This window comes from Dromaius novaehollandiae, chromosome 9 (assembly GCF_036370855.1).
Source record: "Dromaius novaehollandiae isolate bDroNov1 chromosome 9, bDroNov1.hap1, whole genome shotgun sequence".
Lineage (NCBI taxonomy): Eukaryota > Metazoa > Chordata > Aves > Casuariiformes > Dromaiidae > Dromaius > Dromaius novaehollandiae.
In genome coordinates, this window is record NC_088106.1 from 20,567,626 (window position 1) to 20,590,788 (window position 23,163).

A 23,163-nucleotide genomic window follows, 5' to 3' on the forward strand; every position below is an offset into this window, starting at 1 on the left:
ATATTTTTCTATAAAATGAGCTCAATAATTGTTTCATGGCTAGATCGATACTTTATTTGGATGACAGGCTGTTTCCTATCCCTTTCTCTTGTTTTTGATAATCAGAAAGAAAGATATAGTTCTCTATTATTAAGCCCCCCAAAATCTCTAAAGGCAATTTTCTGAAAGGAGTTCCAGTATCTCTTAAATAGCAGTTCTGCAAAGTACTTGCTAGAAAGAAGTTATGTGACAGCACTGTTTGACAGATTTATTTGGGGATAAACATACATACTGGTTTGGTATACAAGTTTTAGCTGCATACATTCAGGTTCATTCATTACTCATAAATGATAAAAATTGGACTTTTGGGATTTTTTTTATGCTTCTCCTAAAGCCATCTCTAATTCAAACCATCTCAAATGGAGGATTCCAAACGAAAACCAAAAGCCATTATTTTATCACAAAATCTTTTTTTCAGACCTGGGTGGTTCTGTAGATCTCTTAGACACATAATAAACCAACTCTGAAATTGTTTGAATATTTCATTAATTTAGTCTATGTACAATTCTACAACAAATTTTAAAATATCTTAGAAATTTTTGCCTATAGGCATGACTGCTGGCTTCCAGAGCCTGATAGCTCATTTTCTTGCTCATTTCTAGAGCATTTGTCGTAATAAAAATGTAAATAAAGAGAAATAAATATGTTAAGACAGATTAATTTCACATATCTTCTCATTTGATTCTCGCTTGTATGTATTATTGAAAAAATTTGCCATTGCCATTACTAAATCAAATTATTTGAATTATTTTATTGTCTTCTGAGCTTGTCTTCACATCCAGCAAGGCTGTTTCCACAGACTGAAGCCAGGTCAACATGCCCATTTCTTGGAATATAATTCATATTGTATGGCATTCCTGAAGTTTGAAACCCCAAAGCCCAGCGCTTCACACCCGATTAGCTATTCATTGCAGTTGAACTGGATCTATATTGCTCATTGGAGATACCTATCTTTTTGGGGTGACCAGTCTGAGATATTGAAAGGGTGGGAGTCAGGTACCTAAGCATGTGTGATTAGTGCCATTTTAGGTGCTCGGAGTATCCAAGCTGTTTGCACACGACTGGCACATGGCCTGTAGTCCATGAGGGACCTCAGCCTTTCTGGAGGAGTATCTGCAGTGGTTCCCCTCCGTGCCTTCAACTAAGTCTACAAAACATTTGGGGGAACCAGGATCAGCTGACAGCTTAGAGAATATTCTTGCTAGTGACCAACTGTTAATTAAATCTGTCCTTGTTTAAGCAATAATGATGGTAATGGTGTTCCAAGTAAGCAGTAGTTATGCACTTCTGTTAGGCTAAAACCAGTTTCTTCAGAGAGGTTCCCAAAAATGACTGTTCTAATTTAGCATGTATCATTTAAGTGGCAATTACTGTGGTAATGTTTTAAATGCATATAACGCCTTTCATTCTATACAGCAAACCCGCACTTGCGCAAAAGTAGGAGTTGAGAGAAACTAATGGGTTTTGACTAGACTGTTAAGAACAGGCTTGAAAAGGAAACATTTGAATAATGGTAATAACGAAAAATGTGGTTTGGGTTATTTTTTCATGCAGACAAAACTCCAAACAATTGAACAGATTTTCTCTAAGATTTCCTAAGCTATTTACTTTTTGTCTGAGATCAGTCAAGAAAATTTTGAGCCTTGAAAGTACTAAGAAAATTATTAAGTGTAACAAGAAAACAGAAGTTAGAACCTTCCACTCCCTTCCTTTGAGTGATAAAATGTATAAACTTCCAGCTATACTTACTCATCAGTGGGCATAAGAAAGTAATATTTTTCAATGCTTGACCCGCCACCCCCACATCTCCCAAAACCCATATAAGCTCTTGGCAACCAGGCCAAACTAAAATGAAAGGTAGGTATAGTAATTAGCATGCTTAAGCATGGTTATGCCATATCCTTATGATTAAAGTTTAAAAAGAGCTCCCTGAAACAACTGCAGCTAATGATGTGCACTTGAATCAGCTAGAGGTGCATCTAGAACGCAACGGAAAAACAGACTGTGGATGACAATTTATGTCTGAACATTTTACTGCGCAGCTTCTTGAACCCCAAAGTAAGGCCTGCTTACAGGATTAATGGTTAAAAATGCTTAGCAAGTAGGAAGAGGTGACAACTGTGTTCAGTGAAGATGACTCCAAGATGAATCCAGTTAAGACCATTCCAGAAAGGCAAGTTGCTATGGAAGGCAGCATAATTACATTTTATGGGGTATTGATTCACTTACACCTAAGAGGGGTGTTTTTTGCACAAAAGGTGTAATGAAAAACAGTGTATAAATAGTGAAATTACTACCTCAGTGCTGCTCACATCACACATAAGCACATGGTTATTTTCTGGGTCTCATCCCAGAAACTGCTCAGATGGTATGGTTTAGGAGAGATATGGGATTCTAAGTGAGTTATTTAATTTGCATTTTGAGTCATTCCCTTTCCAATAGCTCTTTTAAAAAGTCATTGGCTTCTTTACTGCATTAACTTAGAAGAATATTTGGCAGGTTTGTAAATGTCTCTGTTTAAATAATGTGGAATTAATATCACTATTTACAAATGTATGTGTTTCCTTAAATGTAGGAAACTGTGCTTATTTTACAAATGTGTATATGCATTTCCATAAATTTATGAAACTGTTCATTTTGTATATTAGAACAGTATAGTGCAGTAGCTGCTGAAAGATGGAAGAGGATGTCCTCATCTGCACTGCTTCATCATTTGTTATGCTCTCACCCTGGAGACTACTCTTAGAGTCTGGACCTGATGCCACCTCTCTTATGCCATGCCACAATGTGTCCAGGGGATTACTACAATACATCCTATTGAGCTTGTGCTTTGTAAACTCAAAATTTCTTTACTCTGGCAAAACCTTCTGAAAGTTGGAATCCACTGACCACCTTTTATAACATGAAAAATCAAAAAGCAGTATATAATAAAAAAAATATGGATTTAACAGTATGTAGATTCCAAAAGCTACCAAAGAAATGTAATGGTGCTACATTACCAGTGTGATCTCAAAAGATACTACATGCAGCCTCATACTGTAATTAACAATTGTAAATCCATTAAGTTTTCCACATGAGCATGTTGTGGTCCTTACTGTCTAGGAAGTAAAGGTTAGTAGTTGTGCTTCCTAATGAAAAAGAAGCTGAAGCATTTGGAATAATATGAATTTTTAAATTGCAATACACGTAGATTACTAATCCCCTTTGAGCAGATCATGAATATGAATTGCCATTGAATTGTTTGAGAGTCTGAAGTCTAGCTTTGCAGTCCCATTCGACTGAGGGTGAAATTTTGTAGATGCAAATAATTGTGAGTAAAATAATGGCTTGCAACAGAGTGTTTCTTATATGTCATCATAGTACAGAAGACAAAATGTATTCTCTTTCTCTACAATCAAAGCTGAAGGAACACAGCTAATCAAGCCAGACAGTGCAGCCTCGACAATGGATTCAATCATGGACTGTGTGAAGGGTTATCAGTGAGCTCTGTTGATAGCTCAACCAAAACACCTACAAAATTAATCTTGAGAGCATAAGCATGTCTGTGCTGCATCACACCAAGGTCCAGCTAGGCCACTATTCTGACACCAACGGCCAACAGCAAATAAGAGTAAGGGACATAAATGGTGACACTTACCCAGAATACTGTCCCAACTTCCGCAGATCTGTACCTCATGCACTTCCTGAGCCAGATGTGATATCTTTGTATTTCATGGAAGGATTTTTTCCCCAAGTATTTAGCCACTGATTGACAAGTCACAGCATCCTGTGGAAATGATTTCACAGTTTTGCGGACATCATCTGAAGAAGTAACTTTGTATTTGTTTTGAATCTTCTACTTTCATCTAATGTCCTTTGTCTTTTGTATTAGAACAATCAATCCTTTTCCACCTTCCCCATGCCAGTAGTGATATTTCCAGATATCTGTCATACCCCTTCTCAGTCATCCTTTTTCCAGTCTGAACAATATTAATCTGTTAGCTCAGTCTGATGGTCTGAGCTATCTTTGGCCGTCTACACTCTTTATGTTTTCTGATTCCTTTATATTGTTTTTGAGACCAGGGAGTAGAATTTCACGCAGTAGGCAATGCGAAGGTGCACAATAGATTTATACAGTCACAAAATTATATTATTTTTTTCCTATCCATTACATGATAACCCCCGATGTTCTATTTGCTTTTTTGACTGTTGAAGGGTATTGAGCTGATGTAGTCATAAAACTGCCTCTTACCGTTCCAAGAGCTTGTTCAGCAGTAGCCTTAATTAGGTCAGAGCCTGCCACTGAATATGTCAAGTTAGAATTGCTTTTTCCTATGTGCATTTACATTTAGCATTTTATTACTCAGCATAAAATAGTATCATGAGGCTCTTCTGCGACTCTGAACCTTTTGTAGTTCTTTGAAAGAACAGAAACCAATAAAGTATTTTCCATTTGTAATCAGCAGGTCATGGTTAAGTTTGATCCCATCACACAAGTCAAAGTTCAAGGAATTCTGAATCACAGCCAGAGCCTGTGAAATGAATCCCTGCCTTCCCAGATCAATAAAAATAGATAAACTATTTTGTCCACTATTTTGTCCACTATTACTGGACATAATCTGGATGTTCTTTAGATAATCTCAAGTGCTAAACTCTTTGAAAAACGCAACAATATTTCTTTTTCTCTAGAAAATATCACTTACTCTTATGCTCTGTTATCCTGTTTTCAGTCCCTCATTCCTGGTTAACATAACTGAGAAATCATTGATGGTCGAACTCCAACAGCACACCCTGCTTTTCATCGTCCTGGAATTACAGTGCTCAGCATGCAGACCAGAGCACAGCACAAGGGCTAGCGGCAAAGACAGCTTCTTTATGGCCAAAGGGAAGAGCTCTGACTTCATGCTGCACATTTTCCATGCACCTTCAGACACAGTGAAACCCAAAGTACAGTTTACCTAGCTAAATGGCACGTGGCAGGAGTAGATGGGTGAGCACAGCAGGGCTCCGTTCCCTCCCCCTCAGCAGAGGACCAAGCGGGCGGATGGATAGCTGATTCTTGTCTCGGAAGGCTCTCACCAGTGGGATCCTACAAGAAGCAACACTTTTTCTTCTTTCTTCCGTAACTGCTAAATACCACTGCTGCCAGTAACATACACATTGCAGTCAGCTTTATCTGTCATTCATGGTTAAACACTGCAATACTTTTAAAAGATGAAGTAAAGCTGAATCTGGACAAGACCAAGTCTAGCTGCTATCACCGGTCAGCTATGGGCAAAACCTTATATCTGGCTTTCATTTTCAGGCCTTTGTGGACTTTGGCACAGCTATGAACTTACGAAACTCCCTTCCTCAGTCAAGAACTGCTCAAGACCATTGCTTTTAGCAGTGCATAGAGAAAAATTATCAGAAATCAGATAAATGATTCTGTAACTTCAGTATCACTTAGGAAATCCATGTTCCTAGCAATTTTGTCTGTGAAGGAAACAGAATTAAAGCAAAAGAAATGTCTGTGAAACATGGAGACCTTTTCTGAACATATTGCAAGAAAGAAATCTAAAGATCATAGATGCAGAGTTGAAGGTTGATCAGCGTAGTCTGGGAATTATCCAAAAGTATTCCTTAGTTTCCTGTTAGTGTAGTGGCACTCTAGTGAGATATTCCCCAAAGCAGTAGGAGCGATGTTCTATCTTTCCTCGTTTCCTTAAACAGAGACATAAGAAGGTATCTAGGGAGGCGGAAAAATAGAAAAAATATGATCTATGTAAATTGGTATTAAATCCGGTGTCTTTTTAAGAGAGGAGATGGTGAACTGATTTGTATAGCGCAATTTAAACATCTTATGTTATTAATACATATGCTCTGCCTACATGCTGATACCAGTAAAACTGCCTTACACATGAACTGGACAATCCACAGATAATATGCTGTAGAAACAATCCTAGTAAGTAAGGTATGGACAAGATGACTTAGACTTTTCTAGTTCTCATTACTGTGATTCTGTCAACTACAGCTGCTAGCAATCAGATAAGCTTACTGTTCTTAATGCAATATATTTGGAGATCTCATTAGTCATTCTATATGTGTTCTGCATGTGCCTCAAAGAGATGCCAGCAGAAGCTGGGGATGTAGGATCTGCTGTTTTGCATTTCTGCTGTAATCATGATATTACTACCATTCCTTTAACAGAGAAATTAAACAATCTGTTTACTCAAGTAAGGATTTAACTAGTTTAGAGTCAACATGCCATTTTCAAAGTAAGAGTTATGCAAGTTTCATCCTTACTGTTGAACATGGAAAAGTAAATACTACAAATGAGCTTAAACAAATAAAAGATGCAGTCAAATCAACCTTGGAACAAGGGCCAGAACATGAGTGTATATGTGTCAATGTGTAAAAATACCTGATGGGAGACACATGGAGCCAGAGTCTTCTCAGTGGTGCCCAGTGAAAGGGCAAGAGGCAATGGGCACACACTGAAATGCAGGAAATTCCGTTTAAAAATAGGAAATTTTTTTTTGCTGGGAGGGTGCTTGAACACTGGAGCAGGTTGTCCAGGGAGGTTGTGGCATCTCCATACTTGGAGATACTCAGAAATGGACTGGATGTGGTCCTGGGCAACCTGCTTTAGCTGTCCCTGCTTTGAGCATGGGGATTGGACCAGATGATCTCCAGAGGTTCCTGCTAACCCCAACTGTTCTGTTATCTCTCCTGGTTACCACCACCGGCCTGCCCCGTTCAGGGCTGTGGGATGGGGTGGCAGCCGGGAAGGCCGCTGCCTGCCTGCCTCACTGTCCCCCTCAGTGCCTGGCTCCCCCTCCCTTGCGGCCCAGCTCTCTTTAGCTGCTCCTGGGCAACTTGTTTCAAACTCAGTGGGAAATGGAAGAAAATAGTATGCAGAAAATTTTGATTTCCTGACCTATTATTTTTTCATGAGATGCTGCCCAGAACTGGAGTTTTTTACATCTTCTTTAACTGAAGAGTTGCATGTGGCAGATGAGATCAAGTGTTTTAGGAACAGCTGGGAGTGGGAGTTAAAATAAGAAACTTGCCCATCGGTTGGTCTGGAAGGTGAACTGACGAAACTGATGATCAAGAGGCTTCTTTTCCTACAGGCTTACAGCAATGTAACACCATTGTTTGGAGAAATTTCTTTTGCCTTGTATCCATGCAAGTGAGATTTTAAGTGGACCTTAGAAGTCTAGAAGAAGGTAATGACAAGACTGACTAACCCCCTTTTAACAGAAAACAGTCAGGTAGGGAAGGTTAACAGAAAAGTGAGCAAAGTGCACAGAGATGTGTCAGAAGGGAGAAAAGCTGGAAAAAAAAGAAAGCAACAAAAGTGTGTGAAAGCAGAGAATAAAACTCAACAGCCTATGACATTCACCTGAAAAGATAAATGTGCAGTTGGTTCTTTCTCACTGCATTAAGGATGTGTTTGGTCTGAACTCCTACTTCTACTCTGTTTTTCATTCAAATGCAAGAAAACCCCACAATGAGCTAGAAATATACTTTACCAAAGCCTTCTATTTTTGCAGCTAGCTGGGAATGTATATGTGCAGAGGTAAAGACAGCTTCAAGAGAAACTAGTCCTCACTGTAATTTAGAGCAGCACTACATCTTTAATTACTTTGGATGCTCACAGTGGCCTTGCTGAGATGCCACCCCACCAGCCCAGCATTACAAAAATACCAGCTTTGACTAGCTCATGGACCTGACCTATCTGCTCCACCAGGTTTGGCAGTAACATGACAGGAACTAATTGCTCCAAACAGATTATGCCACAAGGGATTACCCTTCCCTAGCTTCATCTTGAACCACTTACTAAGGCAGATAAAGATATGGGAACTTGGATCCTTATCTGATCTATTATACTCCTTTCCCTTCTCTACATCAAATAAATATATTGTCTCCAAAAGAAAAAGGTTAATTCTAACATATTCTGAGATGTGTGATCTGAACACGGGGATGAAAGGTACTGAACAAACTTGTCTGTGTAGAATTCGGAGTTTGGACACAGATTCTAAACTGAGGACCTCCATTCCACTTCTGTTTACTGAAGTTGACTTTCTCCCATAGAGACATAGCAATGTAGTGTAATAGCTGTGGGTACTTATACAAGGAACGAAATGCCTTGATTTACTGCCAGGATCCTCTCGTATGCAAACCCCTTTGCAATTAATTGCACAGCCTGAATTCTCAATAGCTCACTGTCAAAGCAAGAAGAGGATTTAAATAGAAAAAGCAGGGGTATGTTCTTCTCTGTTGTACTGCTGTGCACGCTTACATATCTTGCAGAAAAGTTCAGTATTTTGGGGTTTAATAGCTTTGGAACCCAAATTAAAAGAGCAAGAAAACTATTCCAAGATGTCGTCTGGTATGATTTAAACTATCTTCAAAAAACTAGTTTTGAAAATATGCTGGAAGTCTTACTTGTTGCCTGTTAGCTCTGCTGGATGAAGGACATGAATCCATACACAGAGTTTGAAAACACTTTTGGGACACTTACTGACTCCCCTTGAAAACCAGATTTAGAAGAACCAAATTTCATTGTGTCTGCAAAATCAGTTATTCCTGAAAAGAATGCACCCAAGGTGAATGGAGTGTATTTAAGTACACTGCTTGCCCATATACTGTTGGCAAGACTATCTCCTGCTTTTACCCTGATACCCCTGTTTGCAATCACTCTTGTGCAACACAGAGCAAATCAAATGACCCTCCATCACAAGATCGTTCTACACAGGTGTCATGCATGACAGTATATCACTTGCCAAATGCATCAAGATCTTTTGGAAGGAAAGAATGGGATAGTAAATACAACAAGATATTATTTGTTATTAATAACCCTACATGCTATGTGCACAATGTTTAATTAACAAATCGTGCTACATATATTTTGTGCACAAACACACATTCCCGTGCCTCTGGAGGGACAGGGAAGGGAGGTTCAGGAGCTACGTGCTTGCCACACGACAGGATGACTTAGCATGTACAGGCACACCGCCTCTTTAGGATGTGCTGTGCGTCAGGTGCGTACGGCGGTGGTGCCCTCTGCCAACACACATACTTTCTCCTTAATAGCCGCCGTGAGAGCTGATCTTAATATTCCCTAAAAGCTGGAACTGTGTCCAGCAGCTCCAAGACCTGGGCTGGGGAAGCAATTTCCTGTCATTCTCTTTCTAGATAGAAATACCTCTTGTTCGTACTACGCTTTAATGCAAAGTACACATCAACTGATTTATTTTTAATGGAAATGTGTTTCTATCATGGTAAACTACAGTATGATGTAAAGGAAAAGATGAGATTATAATACAGATTATTATAATATAGATTTTCATTATCATTCCTTCTAACTCCTTGATTCTTACCAGCTAGACCCTGCTCCTACATTACAAATTGTCATCATGTGCTTTAAGCAGTGCTGTATTTTCTGTCGTTAATTACAGGATAAAAAGAGATGGTGGCTTGCAGTGTTGCCTCTTGTCCTCTCTGAGCTCTCCACATTTTTCTGAAAACATTTCAGGGGAATTTTTCACCTTTTGACCAACTAACTTGTGGTCTCAAATTACTGCACAACCATGATCTCCCTGCCATCAAACTTTGCAATGCAGATGCATTTTTAAAAGTCTCTAATTTATTCCGTCTGTTTGGACCTACACAAATCCCCACAAAAGGATACCTTTGCATTACACTTCGATGTTAAGACATTGCTAGCATGCTTTCGTCTCTAACCAGCTGGGGAACAGCCTAACTCCCACAGCCTGCTCCTTAGATACCCTGCCAGCAGCAGGCATGCTGGAGGCCCGTCGCACTGTATGGAATATACGGATTCACATACCAAGAGAAGCGAACGAGGCTTGCTTTGGTATTGGGAAAAAAAGCAGACAGACCCCACAAGGAAGTCCCTCTCGTGGAGTGAGAGAGACGAGCAAGGACCATTCTGAGCCGTCCTGGAGATGGCAGCATTGAGCAACTTATTTTTCAGCGTTGGCTTGCAACACTTGTCTTGTTTCTTACGGTGAGATAAAAGTTACGCATGCACTACGTTTCAGCCCTGCAAACTGCAAATCACGTTGAATATTCAGTTTAATTTAGCATATAATGATTTGGGGAAATGTAGTTAACCGCTTGACACTACATTAGAAAATAACCCTTCTGGGAACCTCTGCTCGGCAGTGCCGCAGCGGACTCCGAAGGCGCCACAATTTGCATTTCCGGCAGCGACAAGCCCCCGCTCCGCGGCCAGCCTCTCCGCGGGGAGCGGCGGCCGCGCACACCGCGCTCGGGGCCACCTACGAGCCCAGAGCGGCTCCCGCGAGCAGCGGGCGGCGCCGCAGCCGAGCGCGGCCCCGCCGCGCCCAGCGCCGCCCCTGTCACGGCAGCCCGCGGGGAGCCGGCGGGAGCAGCGCCGCCGCGCCCTGAGGGCAACGGCCGCGGGCCCGCGCGGCGACGGCTCACGCGCTCGGGCCTGCCGACGGCTCGGGCCGACGGCCGCGGCGGGCGGGGGGGCTGGGCCCCTCCCGGCCGCCGCCGAGGGGGCAGCGCTGGGGCGGGGGAGCCGCCACACTGCAGAGGCTGCCGGCGGCGGTTATAAATAACACGACGCTGAATGGCGTCTACGCCTCCTTACTACGCCGCGCGCCTCAACCTAGCCTGGGCGCCGCCCCCCGCCTCGGCGTGACGGACAGGCGGCGGCACCAATGGGGGCGCGGCCCCCGGCGGGCGGCGCGCGCGGGGCCGGGCCCGGCGGTGGCGGCCCCCGCGGCCGCGCTCAATGAGGGCAGGCGGGGAGGGCGGGGAGCGGCGCGGCGGGCCGGGGCGGGCCGCGGGGCCGCGGCGCTGGGCTGGCCGGGAGCCTGGCGGCGGCGGCGGCTCCGGGGATGGTCCACGCACTGGCGCCGTCACGTGTTGTTCTCCTTGGAGCGAGCCTGAGCCGCGGCGGCGGCGGCTGGAGGGGGCTGGACTGGCGAGCGCGGCCCCCGCCGCCTGTTTTGGTGCGGGGCTCCGGGAAACTCCGCGAAGAAGCCGGCGGAGAGGGAGTCGCCACGGCGGTGCCCGCCGCTCCGCCAGCCTGGGGCGCGGGAGGGGGCCCTGCCGCCGGCCGCTGAGGCGCTGCCGCCTGGAATGAAGAGGAGGAGGAAGAGAGGATGTTCCTGCTCCGCTCGGGCTGTTTCCCCTCCTGCCGCTGCCTGGTCGCGTTTTGTGTTGAAATGGCACTTTCTCTGCCTAACGAGATGGGACTGAATGGGGTCGCCAGCCGCCTCCGCACGCACCAGCGGGAGAAGCAGCAGCAACCTCGGCGCTGATATTTGGGAAGGGGGGGTTGTGTTGTGGGTGTTTGGAGTTGGTCCTCTTTTTTGGGGGGGAGAAAAATAGCGTGTATTTTTGGGTGCAAACCCCGGACTTTGCAAAACAATCTCCGCCCCCAAGAGGATATTTAATCTGCAACAGAAATTGCTACTCGCGGAGGCAAACTTGAGAAGGGAAGGGGTGCTGAGGAGCGGCGAAAGGGGACCCCGTCCTGCTCCGTCTGCGGAGGAATCCGACCCACGCACGCGAAAGATGCGTTTCTCCTTCCCGGCGGCTCCTCCTGGGATGAGACTTTCGTCTGGACTGATTGGGACTGGACTTTTTAAGGACGCGCTTACCCATCTAAGGGCGATTTGGGCATAAACAGCAACACAAACTCTGATTTGGTGCTGCAAGCTGCCTCTGCCACTGAACAGCTGCTCTCACCCTGCCTCTGTCCCTCCCCCGTCCCGTTTTCAAAAGGGGATCCTGAGCTATTTTGCTTCCTTTTTTAATTGTTGTTGCATGAATTTTATTTTTGGTGTTTGTCTTTTCTGGCTGGCTTGGCTGTTTTGGGGTCTCGTGGACTGCTAACTGCAGTAGCAGTAACGCCGCCTCTGCTTTTACCATGGCTAGCCCCACAGATAATAACGAGGGCTTCTTCTCAGATGTCAGAAAGGTGGGTTACTTGCGCAAACCCAAGAGCATGCATAAACGCTTTTTTGTGCTGAGGGCAGCCAGCGAGTCAGGACCCGCCCGGCTGGAGTATTACGAGAATGAGAAGAAATGGAGACACAAGTCAGGGGCCCCCAAGCGCTCCATCCCATTAGAAAGCTGCTTCAACATCAACAAACGAGCTGACTCCAAGAACAAGCACCTGGTGGCCCTCTACACCAAGGACGAGCACTTTGCCATTGCAGCTGACAGTGAGCCTGAACAGGAGAGCTGGTACCAAGCGCTGCTGCAGCTGCACAACAGGGCCAAGGGCCACCACCACCTCCATCACCACCACCACCACCACCACAGCGACGTCACCTTTGGGGGCAGCAATGTGGGATTGGGGGAAGCAGGCGAGGACAACTATGGTGAGGTAGCCCCTGGCCCAGCTTTTAAGGAAGTTTGGCAAGTAATTCTGAAGCCTAAGGGCCTAGGCCAGACAAAGAACCTGATTGGCATCTACCGCCTGTGCCTGACTAACAAGACCATCAGCTTTGTGAAGCTGAATTCGGATGCGGCTGCTGTGGTGCTGCAGCTGCTCAATATCCGCCGCTGTGGTCACTCTGAGAACTTCTTCTTCATTGAGGTGGGGCGCTCAGCTGTGACTGGGCCTGGCGAGTTCTGGATGCAGGTGGACGACTCGGTGGTGGCGCAGAACATGCACGAAACCATCCTGGAGGCCATGCGAGCCATGAGCGAGGAATTCCGGCCCCGCAGCAAGAGCCAGTCCTCCTCAAACTGTTCCAACCCCATCTCCGTGCCTCTTCGTAGCAGACACCACATCAACAACCCTCCACCCAGCCAAGTGGGGCTCAGTCGCCGGTCCAGGACTGAAAGCGTCACTGCCACATCTCCTGCTGGCGGTGGCGGAGGAGGTACTGGTGGCAAACCTAGCTCTTTCCGGGTACGAGCATCAAGTGATGGGGAAGGCACTATGTCAAGGCCTGCCTCTGTGGATGGTAGTCCAGTTAGTCCCAGCGCCAACCGGACCCATTCACATCGACACCGTGGCAACTCCAGGCTCCATCCTCCACTCAACCACAGCCGGTCCATCCCGATGCCTTCCTCGCGCTGCTCTCCATCGGCCACCAGTCCAGTCAGCCTGTCATCCAGCAGCACTAGTGGCCATGGCTCCACCTCGGACTGCCTCTTTCCACGCAGGTCTAGTGCTTCGGTTTCCGGCTCCCCGAGCGATGGTGGATTTATTTCTTCTGATGAGTATGGCTCTAGCCCATGTGACTTCCGCAGCTCTTTTCGCAGTGTGACCCCAGATTCATTGGGACACACCCCACCAGCTCGGGGCGACGAAGAGCTCAACTACATCTGCATGGGGGGGAAGGCCACCTCATCTTGCTGTAGCCTGGTGGCCCCCAATGGCCACTTCATCCCACGCACCTGCCACCCGCAGCAGCCGCCCCGCTATGCCGGTACCCCCTGCTGTCCCCGAGGTGGTGGTGAGGAGGTTACCGACTTGGAGAAGGCATTCAGGAAACGGACTCACTCTGCAGGCACTTCGCCCACCATCTCCCACCAGAAGACACCCTCGCAGTCTTCGGTGGCCTCCATAGAGGAATATACGGAGATGCTGCCTTCTTACTCTTGTAGCAGCAGCCGGCTGTCCTCCTACCGGCACTCGGCCTTTGTGCCCACTCACTCCTACCCTGAGGAGTGTTTGGAGATGCACCACCTGGACAGTGGCCACCATCGGACCAACTCCGCCCCCCACACAGATGATGGCTACATGCCGATGTCTCCTGGCGTAGCCCCTGTGCCCAGTGGTGGTGGGCCCCCCAAGGGTGGCGACTACATGCCTATGAGTCCTAAGAGCGTGTCAGCCCCGCAGCAGATCATCAACCCTGGCAGGGGGGGCCGCCACCCTCCACCCATGGTGGACTCCAATGGCTACATGATGATGTCCCCCAGCGGCAGCTACTCGCCCGATGGCGGCCCTGCGGGCTACGGCAAGATCTGGACTAACGGGGCCGGCCACCACCCAAAGCTTTCGGTGGAGAGCAACGAAGGGAAGCTCCCCTGTGGCGGCAGCGACTACATCAACATGTCCCCGGCTAGCGGCTCCACCACCAGCACCCCGCCGGACTGCTACTTTGGGGGCGCGGGGCAGCCGGGCGCCGAGGAGGCCGCCGCTGCCACCGCTCCCCACCACAAGCCCATCTACTCCTACTTCTCCCTGCCGCGCTCCTTCAAGCACGTGCAGCGGCGCGGCGGCGGGGTGGCGGCGGGCGGCGACGAGGGCAGCCCCCAGCCTCGCATCGCCCTCAGCTCCGGCCGCCTCCTCTACGCCGCCGAGGACTCGTCCTCGTCCACCAGCAGCGACAGCCTGGGCGGCGGCGGCGGCGCGGAGGGCGGCCCCCCGCCGCAGCCGCAGCCCCCGCGCAAGGTGGACACGGCGGTGCAGACCAGGAGCCGCCTGGCGCGGCCCACGCGCTTGTCGCTGGGCGGCCCCAAGGCCAGCACCCTGCCACGGGCCCGGGAGCAGCCGCCGCTCCTCCTGCCCCCGGAGCCCAAGAGCCCCGGCGAGTACGTGAACATCGAGTTCATCGCCGGCGACAAGCCGGCCTTCCCCGCCGCCGCCCTGGGCCTGCGCCTGCCGCCGCCGCCGGGGGACGAGGGCGCCGAGGAGTACATGAACATGGACCTGGGGCTGCCGCGGGCCCCCTGCCCCGCCGGCTTCGCTGCCGTGCGGGCGGCCCCCGCGGCGCGGCCCGGCCGAGGCGCGGCCCCCGGCGGCCGGGACTATGTGACTATGCAGCTGGGGGGAGGCGCCGGGGGCTCCTGCTCGGACTGCGCCGACAGCCCTTCGCCGTCCTCCCCGGCCCTGCTGCTCAACTACGCCGACGTGCGGGCGGGCCGCTCCGGCGCGGAGAAGCCGCCGGCGGCCGCGCCGGCCTCCCCGCAGCTGCCGCGGCCGCCGGCCGAGCTGGCCGCGGCGCCGCCGCGCTCCTCCTCGCTGCTCGGGGGCCCCGGCGCGAGCAGCGCCTTCACCCGCGTCAGCCTCAGCCCCGGCCGCAACCAGAGTGCCAAAGTGATCCGCGCCGACCCCCAGGGCGGCCGGCGGCGGCACAGCTCCGAGACCTTCTCCTCCACGCCGAGCGCCGCCCGCGGAGCGGCGGGCGGCGGCGGCCCGGGCGCGCCGTTCCCCTGCGGCGGCGCGGGGGGCGCCGAGGAGGTGAAGCGCCACAGCTCGGCCTCCTTCGAGAACGTCTGGCTGCGGCCCGCCGCGGGGGAGGCGGCCGGCGCCCCGGCCGCCCGCCGGGAGCCGGGGGCCGCGCCCGCCCTCGAGAACGGACTCAACTACATCGACCTGGACTTAGCGAAGGATTTTAGCAGCCACCGCCGCCACCACCATCTCCGCCCCCCCGCGGAGGGCGCCGCTCTGCTGGGGGGGAAGCCGCCGCCGCCGCAGCAGCAGCCGGCCCCGCCGAGCCAGCCCCGCGGCGGCAGCCACTCCAGCGACGACTTGAGCGCGTACGCCAGCATCAGCTTCCAGAAGCGGGAGGAGATGTAGGAGCTGGGCGCCAGCCAGGGAAGGTGAGCGCGCCGCCGGCCGCCGTCCCCGCGCGCGCGCCAGCGGGCGGGCCAACGGTCGGCGCGGTCCGTTGGGGCGGGGGCGGCGCGCGGGGGGCCGCCCGCAGCCGGCCCGTGCCAGCGCCCCGCGCGCGCCGGTGGGGGCGGGGGAGGTGCAGCCCAGCTGAGGAAGTTTAACGGCTCCAAGCGCCTCTGTAACGGGCCGCCGGGGAGGGGGGGTGAGGACCGGTAAATCTCGGTGGGCTTTCTCGTCGCTTCGCTCACGGGAACGCCCTTAGGTACCGTGAGGTGTCGAAGCGGTGGTGGTTTGAGGCTGTTCATTACAACGGAAGTTGGTCTGATCAGATCGATGCGCTGACTTCTGTTGTGGAGCGTTCCCGCTCGCAGCCTCTAATTTGCACGTTGTGGTAAGGTGCGATGGGCCCGCAGCGTGAGATGTTCCCTTCCTGGGGGAGATGCTTTGGAAGGGGCTGCGGCCACGTCAACCCTTGCCTGTGACACACTAGCTTAATTCTGTTGTTCGTTGTGACCTTAATATCTCCAACTCGTTTTAGTAGCAAAATTAGTCACTGAGTGTAGCATCCTTGAAGTTTGGGTGCTCAGAAAATGTGAGCTTGCCTCAGCAGCTGGAGTCTCATCTGTATAGTGTTATGGTGAGATTGTTTACAAAATACCCTTGAATGTGCTTGTTGAGACAGATATGATTTTGTGGTTACGGTGTTACCTCATTTGTTTAATGTTTCGAATTGTGTACTTAAAAAGCGCATGTAAAAATATGAGTGAATTAGCTTATAGCATAGAGCTGGAAATTGGAAACTCCCATTTTAATCCTAGTTTCATGACTCTTGTGGCCAAGGGTAAGGCAGTTAACCATTCCAGCTTGTGTTTTCCCATGTGTAAAATATGGCTAATGTCATCTACCTCACAGGTTTGTGGTGGGTATTAATCCAATTTGGTTTGCAAACTACTTTTAATTTGAAAAAGGCTTTAAAGTCTTCAAAACATTATAACTTATATTTAGACTGATACTAAGTATGGTTGTTCTTTGCTTGCAACTGTATTGCAAATTGCAGAAGAAACAGTATAAACTGTGGCTTTATCACTCATGTTTTAAAAATGAAGAGTTTAAGGAGAAATAATTTAAGAAAAACTTCTGCCAGATTGTTGCATTTTGATTACGGGCATAAGATGAGTAGGAGCATTGTTGCAAACAATTTGATGTTTCTGCTATGTAGAAACTTAATGCAGCACATACTGAATATATCTTATTCAGAAGCTTGTGAAGTGCAGTGTGCATGTGTGCAAGTCATTTTACAAAAGACCGAAGAAGGTTTTGCTGCAGACAAGTACTCCCCTGCCCTGTCCCCACCCCCAAAACCCCTCAGAGCTGCTCAGGCATTGCATTCTTGAGTATTTTTAACCTCTTTCAAGTTGCATATTTCACTGAAGATTGAAGATAGTGTTGAAATAATCACCTTAGTTTACAAATTTAATAAAAAAATTTCTTTTGCATCCGCAGCAAAGTACTAGTAGATTGTTATCCTGTAAATTTTATTATGACACTTTTGATTTTAACAGTTTTTTTACATACTTGAACAGCAGCAATCATAGTAGTGTAAGTGGTTATTATAATGAATGTATACAATGATAAACTAGGGGATGAATCTCATATCACTTTATTTCATTTTAAGTGTAATAAGGTTACTGTTTGTACTGCTTGTTCACTTGGTGTAGGAGAACACTGAGGGAGTCTCAGTAAGAAGACTGGAATTGTATGTTCTGTTTTCCATTTTTATAACCCGAACAAAAGCAAAACAATCTTTCCATATTCACTACTTAGCACTTGCTGCTCTTGCTTGTTAGAGCAATGCAATGTAGGTGTTAGTCCATTAGATTAATTTCAAAGTTCAAGATAAGGTTTAAGATCAGTACAGGTGTAGCTGGTCTGTTTCAAATAGTAACTGGTAGGAAACAATTATTTTCATGAATTTCTGACAGGAGTGTGCTGGCTGTCACAGTACTTTGTCTGTGAACAGACTTGAGCCGCCACACCCTTTCTCTGTTCTGGGATGTGCTTTCAAGAGACTGTCTAGACTATCTTCGTGATGCCTGCCGTTACCCTATGAATTCTTATCTGCCTGGGGCAGTATTACTATTGTGAACTTTTAGGGAGAGGATTTTCCCCAGAGGATTCAGCATTTTGTGCTGTACTCACATTGGTAGGAGTATCGCTTTTTTTTTTTCTGTTCTGTGCTAAGATTGAGGGGGCAAGTATGAGAGAAAATGCACTGGGACACCAGGAAAGGTGGGCAAGAGGAAGAGAATGCAGGTCTGTGAGAGAGCAGTGTCATAACTGTTTGCTTACACAGATTTTCTAGAAGCAGTGTTTATTTTTGATGTAGACAACTTTAACATAAAAGCTGTGGCAAAGTTTTCTGTCATGGTGGTAGGTAGGTACCCACTGTGATTATGCTAGTGTGTGTAGGATAAGGACATAAAAGACCATTAAAGCATGCTGAAGAGTATTATGCAGATGTTTTTCAGAGTAGCATTGTGAAAGGTAGTGTCTAATAGAGTAATTGCTATTTGAAGTTAGTTCTTATTTCTCCAAATTAGGATTGAGCTAAGCAGGTATAACCTCTCCTGGAAGGCAGAGGAAGGGAGCCAGTTTATAATCATAGGGGGAGTTTGTAGCCATGTTTGTTCCCTCACTGTTTCCATTTTAATGCTTTGTTAATTGCTTGTAGCTTTCCCACATATTAACCCTTTTCCAGCTATTAACCCTAATCCAGCTATTTTTCATGCTGGATTTCTTGCTGTCAGCTGAAACTTTCTCCACAAAATTCAGCTCAACTAGCTCCTCCATTGTTGAGACTATTAAAGAAAAAGAAATTTTTTTTGTCCATGTTAAACCGTTTTGCAGCTGTTTTTGACAAATTCGCATGCCTTTTTTGCCTTGGAGATGGAACTCAAGTTTGGCAGGGTAATTGGTCCATTGTAGGATATGCCTTATGCCATTCTTGAGAAAATCTGCCTAGAGGTGAGTGATTTATAGGCCTGTGAATAGTCTGTTTGCACGTGCCTGACAAAGTTGTTGAGCACCTTAAGCTAAACCATTCTCTTGAAAATTCCGTGTGCAGTGAGTGTGCTCCAGTCCCCCAAAGCTTTGCATGGCGTTTCCAACAAGCAGCCGAGTGGGCTCTCTCTCAGCCTTAGTCAGCTTCACCAAGCGCTCCTCCTGTCAGGTGAGGCTGTTTCGGCCGTAGCTGAGAGTAGGGATGCTGCTTTTGTTGTTTTTCCTGTAGGTGTCTGAGCAATATGATAGAGAAAGGAAAAAGCTACTTGGTGTATCTGTAGGTACAGCAGAGAGGAGAGAACATCTGGACATAGGGGAGGGAGAGGTGAAGCTGCAGGTATCAGAATAAGAGGCAGGGAAGGCAGTGTTTTTTAAGTACCTTTTCTTTGCTCTCCATCTCTTTAGTGACTGTGAGTTCCTATCTATGCTTTTAATCTCAGAAGAGGCAAAGGGGCTACACCTCCTTTTTTTTTCTTTCTTTCTTTTTTTTTTTCCTCTTCATAGGGAAGCCTTACACCCACACCCACACCCACACCCCCGAAGGTCAAAACAATTTGGATAACTCTTGTTTTATCCATTCTGGAATTTTTCTTGTTCAGATTGCAAGACAGAGGCCTCAAATGTTTCCCATCCAAATCCTAGTAGGTAAAATAACTCCTGCTGCTTTGCTGCAAACTAGCTCCTCTCCTATTCCCTACTCCCCTGCCCTGTCCCCATCCCCCAAACCCCCCAAAGCTGCTCAGGCATTACATTCTTGAGTATTTTTTAACCTCTTTCAAGTTATGTATTTCACCAAAGATTGAAGATACTGGTTGAAATAATTACCTTAATTTCCAAATTTAATTAAAAAAATTCTTTTGCATTCACAGCATTCTTCTGCACTCTCAAATCCTACTGCTTTTCCTGTTGTGTGTTCTTGGCTTTTTCCTAACAGCTGCCCCTGTCCTAGCCTTTCTAGTGCTCTTTCTTATCCTTTTAAAAGTGCAGCAGTTTTAATATTGCCTTGCATACTTTCTGTTTTTGATGTTTTTACTTCCGTCTGCTTCACAGAATTGGGCATTGTTGTGTGTGTCAAGCTGGAGACTGTTTAGCACTTGGATCCTATGATAGGTGCACTTTTATGCTGTAGTTAGAAGGCCACGTTGCTGTAGTGGCCAAATCATGCTGGAAAACTGATGTGAAGAAACTGAGGTGATAACTAGGGAAGGGAGAGAGCAATGTTGGTGTAATTAGTTTTCCTCTTGCTTAGGTTCTTCCATGTATGAGCAGATGTTGTGAATGTGATTCTTACTTGCCTTTGGGATTGTTGTGAGAAAATAAATTAGTAGGGATTTTGAAGATAAACAGCTGATAGTTTCTGTTCTGAGTACATAGTTGCAAAACATTCCAAAAAGGAAACCATTAAGGGTTGGCTCTGGAGGAACAGGAAAGGCTGTAGTAGGATGGTCGAATGAATCCAGGTATGTGGTTTTGATCTCTGGAACTTCAAAGTCAAAACATTATTCCCCTGCCTTATTTCCATTTTGCTGATGAGTCTGAGAACTTGTGAAAGTGAGTGCTAATAACAGCGGATAGAATATGTGTAGTGTGAGCAAGTAGTAACTTGGCTCACTCTCAGCTTTAATAATGCCTCTTTTACCCAATACCTAAGTGTTTCTTTTTTTTTTTTTTTGGTAGTGGCGGTGAAAGAAAGTGGAATAAAGTACAATGACATCTATAAGCTTGTTATGCCTTTTGTCTGGCTCCAGTTAAAACAAAGGACTGCAGAGGCAAAAAGCTACAATTTTCTTTTGCACCTCGAAAATGTGGTAAACAGAATTATTCTACTCATGCAATTCCTGTATAATATATCTGGAACTTTTTTGATGGGGTATTGTTTTCTTTTTAGCCTGTGGGTTTTTTTAAATAATTTTCTATAGCTGGCTTTGTTTCCTTACATTAAAAACTTAAGGTGGAACAATTGAAACTCAGAAATCACCAAAACCAACAAATATACAATTAAAGTAAATTTCTGGAGGGAGTGAAGGTTGTTTCCAGAATTAAAAGAATGGAAGTTTATGTAGTTTGGGGTCAGCACCAACATAAACACCAGTAAGTTATGAAAGATTTTAATGCTCTGTGGCTGTTACTGTAGACAAAACTGCATTTCTTATGATATGCGCACACCAGTTTTTCCTCATGCCTAAATATTTGCTGAAACTGAGCCTGTTTCTCCATATACTTGAATATTTGAAGTTCTCCTGTTTAACAAAACCACAAGCTTATAATTTGTTTTTGTTTTTTGAATATATATATGTATTTGTAATTTAGACTAGACAGGTTCCTTTAATGTAGTTACAGTAGATGTTTAGTATTGTTTTTTTCCTTGATTTTAATAACAGGTTTCTTGAGACCTCATTTTTGTTTTCCTGACTTAAAAAATTGGAACTATGTGATTCATAAATCAATACAGTAGACAATACAGTACTATCCAGACTACTTTACCATATAGGTTTCATATCTAGTCTATTTAACTGGTTTCTGAATGTGGTTTAAATTTGAAAATGAAAGAGGGCATTACAGGGCAAGGATGACACTCATTCTTTTAACTAGCAGCTGTGGAGTGATCGTATGTTTCTTCAGATAACACTCTTAAATTGAGAATTACAACTCTTAAATAAGATGCAGCAAGCAGCTGAGGAGCAGGAATGTTACTTGACTAACATCCTTAGTACGTTGTGTTGCTTTACAGATGCTTTACCGTAGCTGAAACTTTGATATTCATTAGGACCTAACAGTTTATAATGACTTTATAAAAACATGAACACAGATACTGAAACTGAGACAAACTCGAGTATTCTTTTGAACAGGTTGCTGTAACTGCATAATAATTTGTTTGTTAAGGAAGATCTTTTTTTTTCCAATTTATTGAAGCTGTAAAAGTTCAGTACTGCTTATTTTACAAGTGATTTTTTGCAAACAAAGTCACTTAGGAATGTAAGCTAGTTTTTTGTGTCTAGTAATATGGCAGAGTGGTAGGTATACTTTTCCAAAACTAATTAGAAGGTGGATTTAATCTCTGTGCCAAGTTTCATTCTAAACTAATTTTTACATATGATTGTCAGAGTTTTGAAAGACGGGGGGGAGGCTGTTTACAGGACCCCTGATGTGGCTAAAAGTATGGGTTGCTGACATAAGATATTGAGAATTAGAAGTACTGACTGGGAAAGTGTTATGGAAACTGCTATGGGAGGGAGATGGAAATGAGACACAGAGAGACATGACTTAGGGGGCACAGAAACCATGGCAGAAGGATGTGGGTGGAGTGAATTACAAGGTACTAGTGATCTGAAGGTGATTGGCGTGGTGGTGTGTAAAAGTTTGAGGATGCGTATAAATGTAAAGAGCTTGGATATATGCAGTGAGTTTTTTCTAGAAGTGCTCATTTAGCATGTTTACCCAGTTTGTACCTGTACCCAGGTGTTTTTACTTGGGTACTTTGCATTCATTCTTTATTACTGGGATATTTTAAGATAGATGCTCTGTTCAGAAAACGTGTGTGCCCCTTACTCTTGACCAGACTTTTTTTGTTAACGTTACTTGGATATTCTGCTGACCTTAACAGGATGATGTGCATTGCTAAGGTAAGCGGGATTTTGCCTCCAGCTCTTCTGTCCCGAGTTCTTTGTCTTGTAACATCCCTGTCACAACCATAGCAGTAAACCATAGGTAGGAATCTAAATTAGGTACAACATGTATAAGAATTAGTGAATTTTTAAGCATTAAAAGTCTTGTTTTTGTAAAACATGTAGAGAAAGGAAAAGATATTCACACAGATTTTTAGCAGCACTGTTTTGTTCTTTTCATTGTACTACTGACACAGTTGTTATAAATCTGATAAAAAATCAAGTTTACTGCTTTCATTATTTGTCTTATGGATTAATGAGTATGGATTACCGTAAAACTATTTGATTTAAGGAAGATCTTATAAAAGAAAATTTCAGCAATAACAGCAAACAATCATGATTTGTTACAGCAGATCTTCTGCTTTCCATTTTGTGGAAAGAGCTGCAAGAAAAATATATTATTATTAACAAAAATGACTAAAATCCCAATTTGTCAGAATGCCAAAAGCTGGCTCTTGGTCTTCTGTACGTAATATGATTTGCTAGCATAGCTGTTCATCAAAGGGAATAGCATTAATTCTATTTTTATATCATCTGTGTTTTTGGTAAATGGTGATCATGATGATTATAAACTATTAGTCTGAATTCACAAGATGAAGGCAGCAAAGGAGAGATATCAGTAACTTCAAGAAGATTCTCAAGTTTAACAGCTTTACTGTCCACTTACAGAAATGATGGAAATATAACAAAAAACCAAGGTGTGAACAGATAAAGAAGATTTAAATAAGCCTGGCACTCTTAACTAACTAAAAGATGCCTTGATATATATCACTCTGATCATGCTTGACATATCTAGGTCAGGTTCTCTGAAGACCATTATTAGAGATTTAACCTTGAGTAATTGCAAATTGT

General features: G+C 45.9%; 1 protein-coding gene across 1 annotated transcript in view; it reads left to right on the forward strand.

The window, feature by feature from the left end:
* Positions 1 to 10,771: 10,771 nt before the first annotated feature.
* IRS1 (insulin receptor substrate 1) overlaps positions 10,772 to 23,163 on the forward strand; it is a 57,561-nt gene continuing 45,169 nt past the window's right edge. The window contains exon 1 of the mRNA XM_064516900.1: positions 10,772 to 15,573. Coding sequence (XP_064372970.1) covers positions 11,936 to 15,550 — 3,615 coding nt within the window. The 5' untranslated portion in view covers positions 10,772 to 11,935 and the 3' untranslated portion in view covers positions 15,551 to 15,573. The remainder of the gene's footprint in view (positions 15,574 to 23,163) is intronic.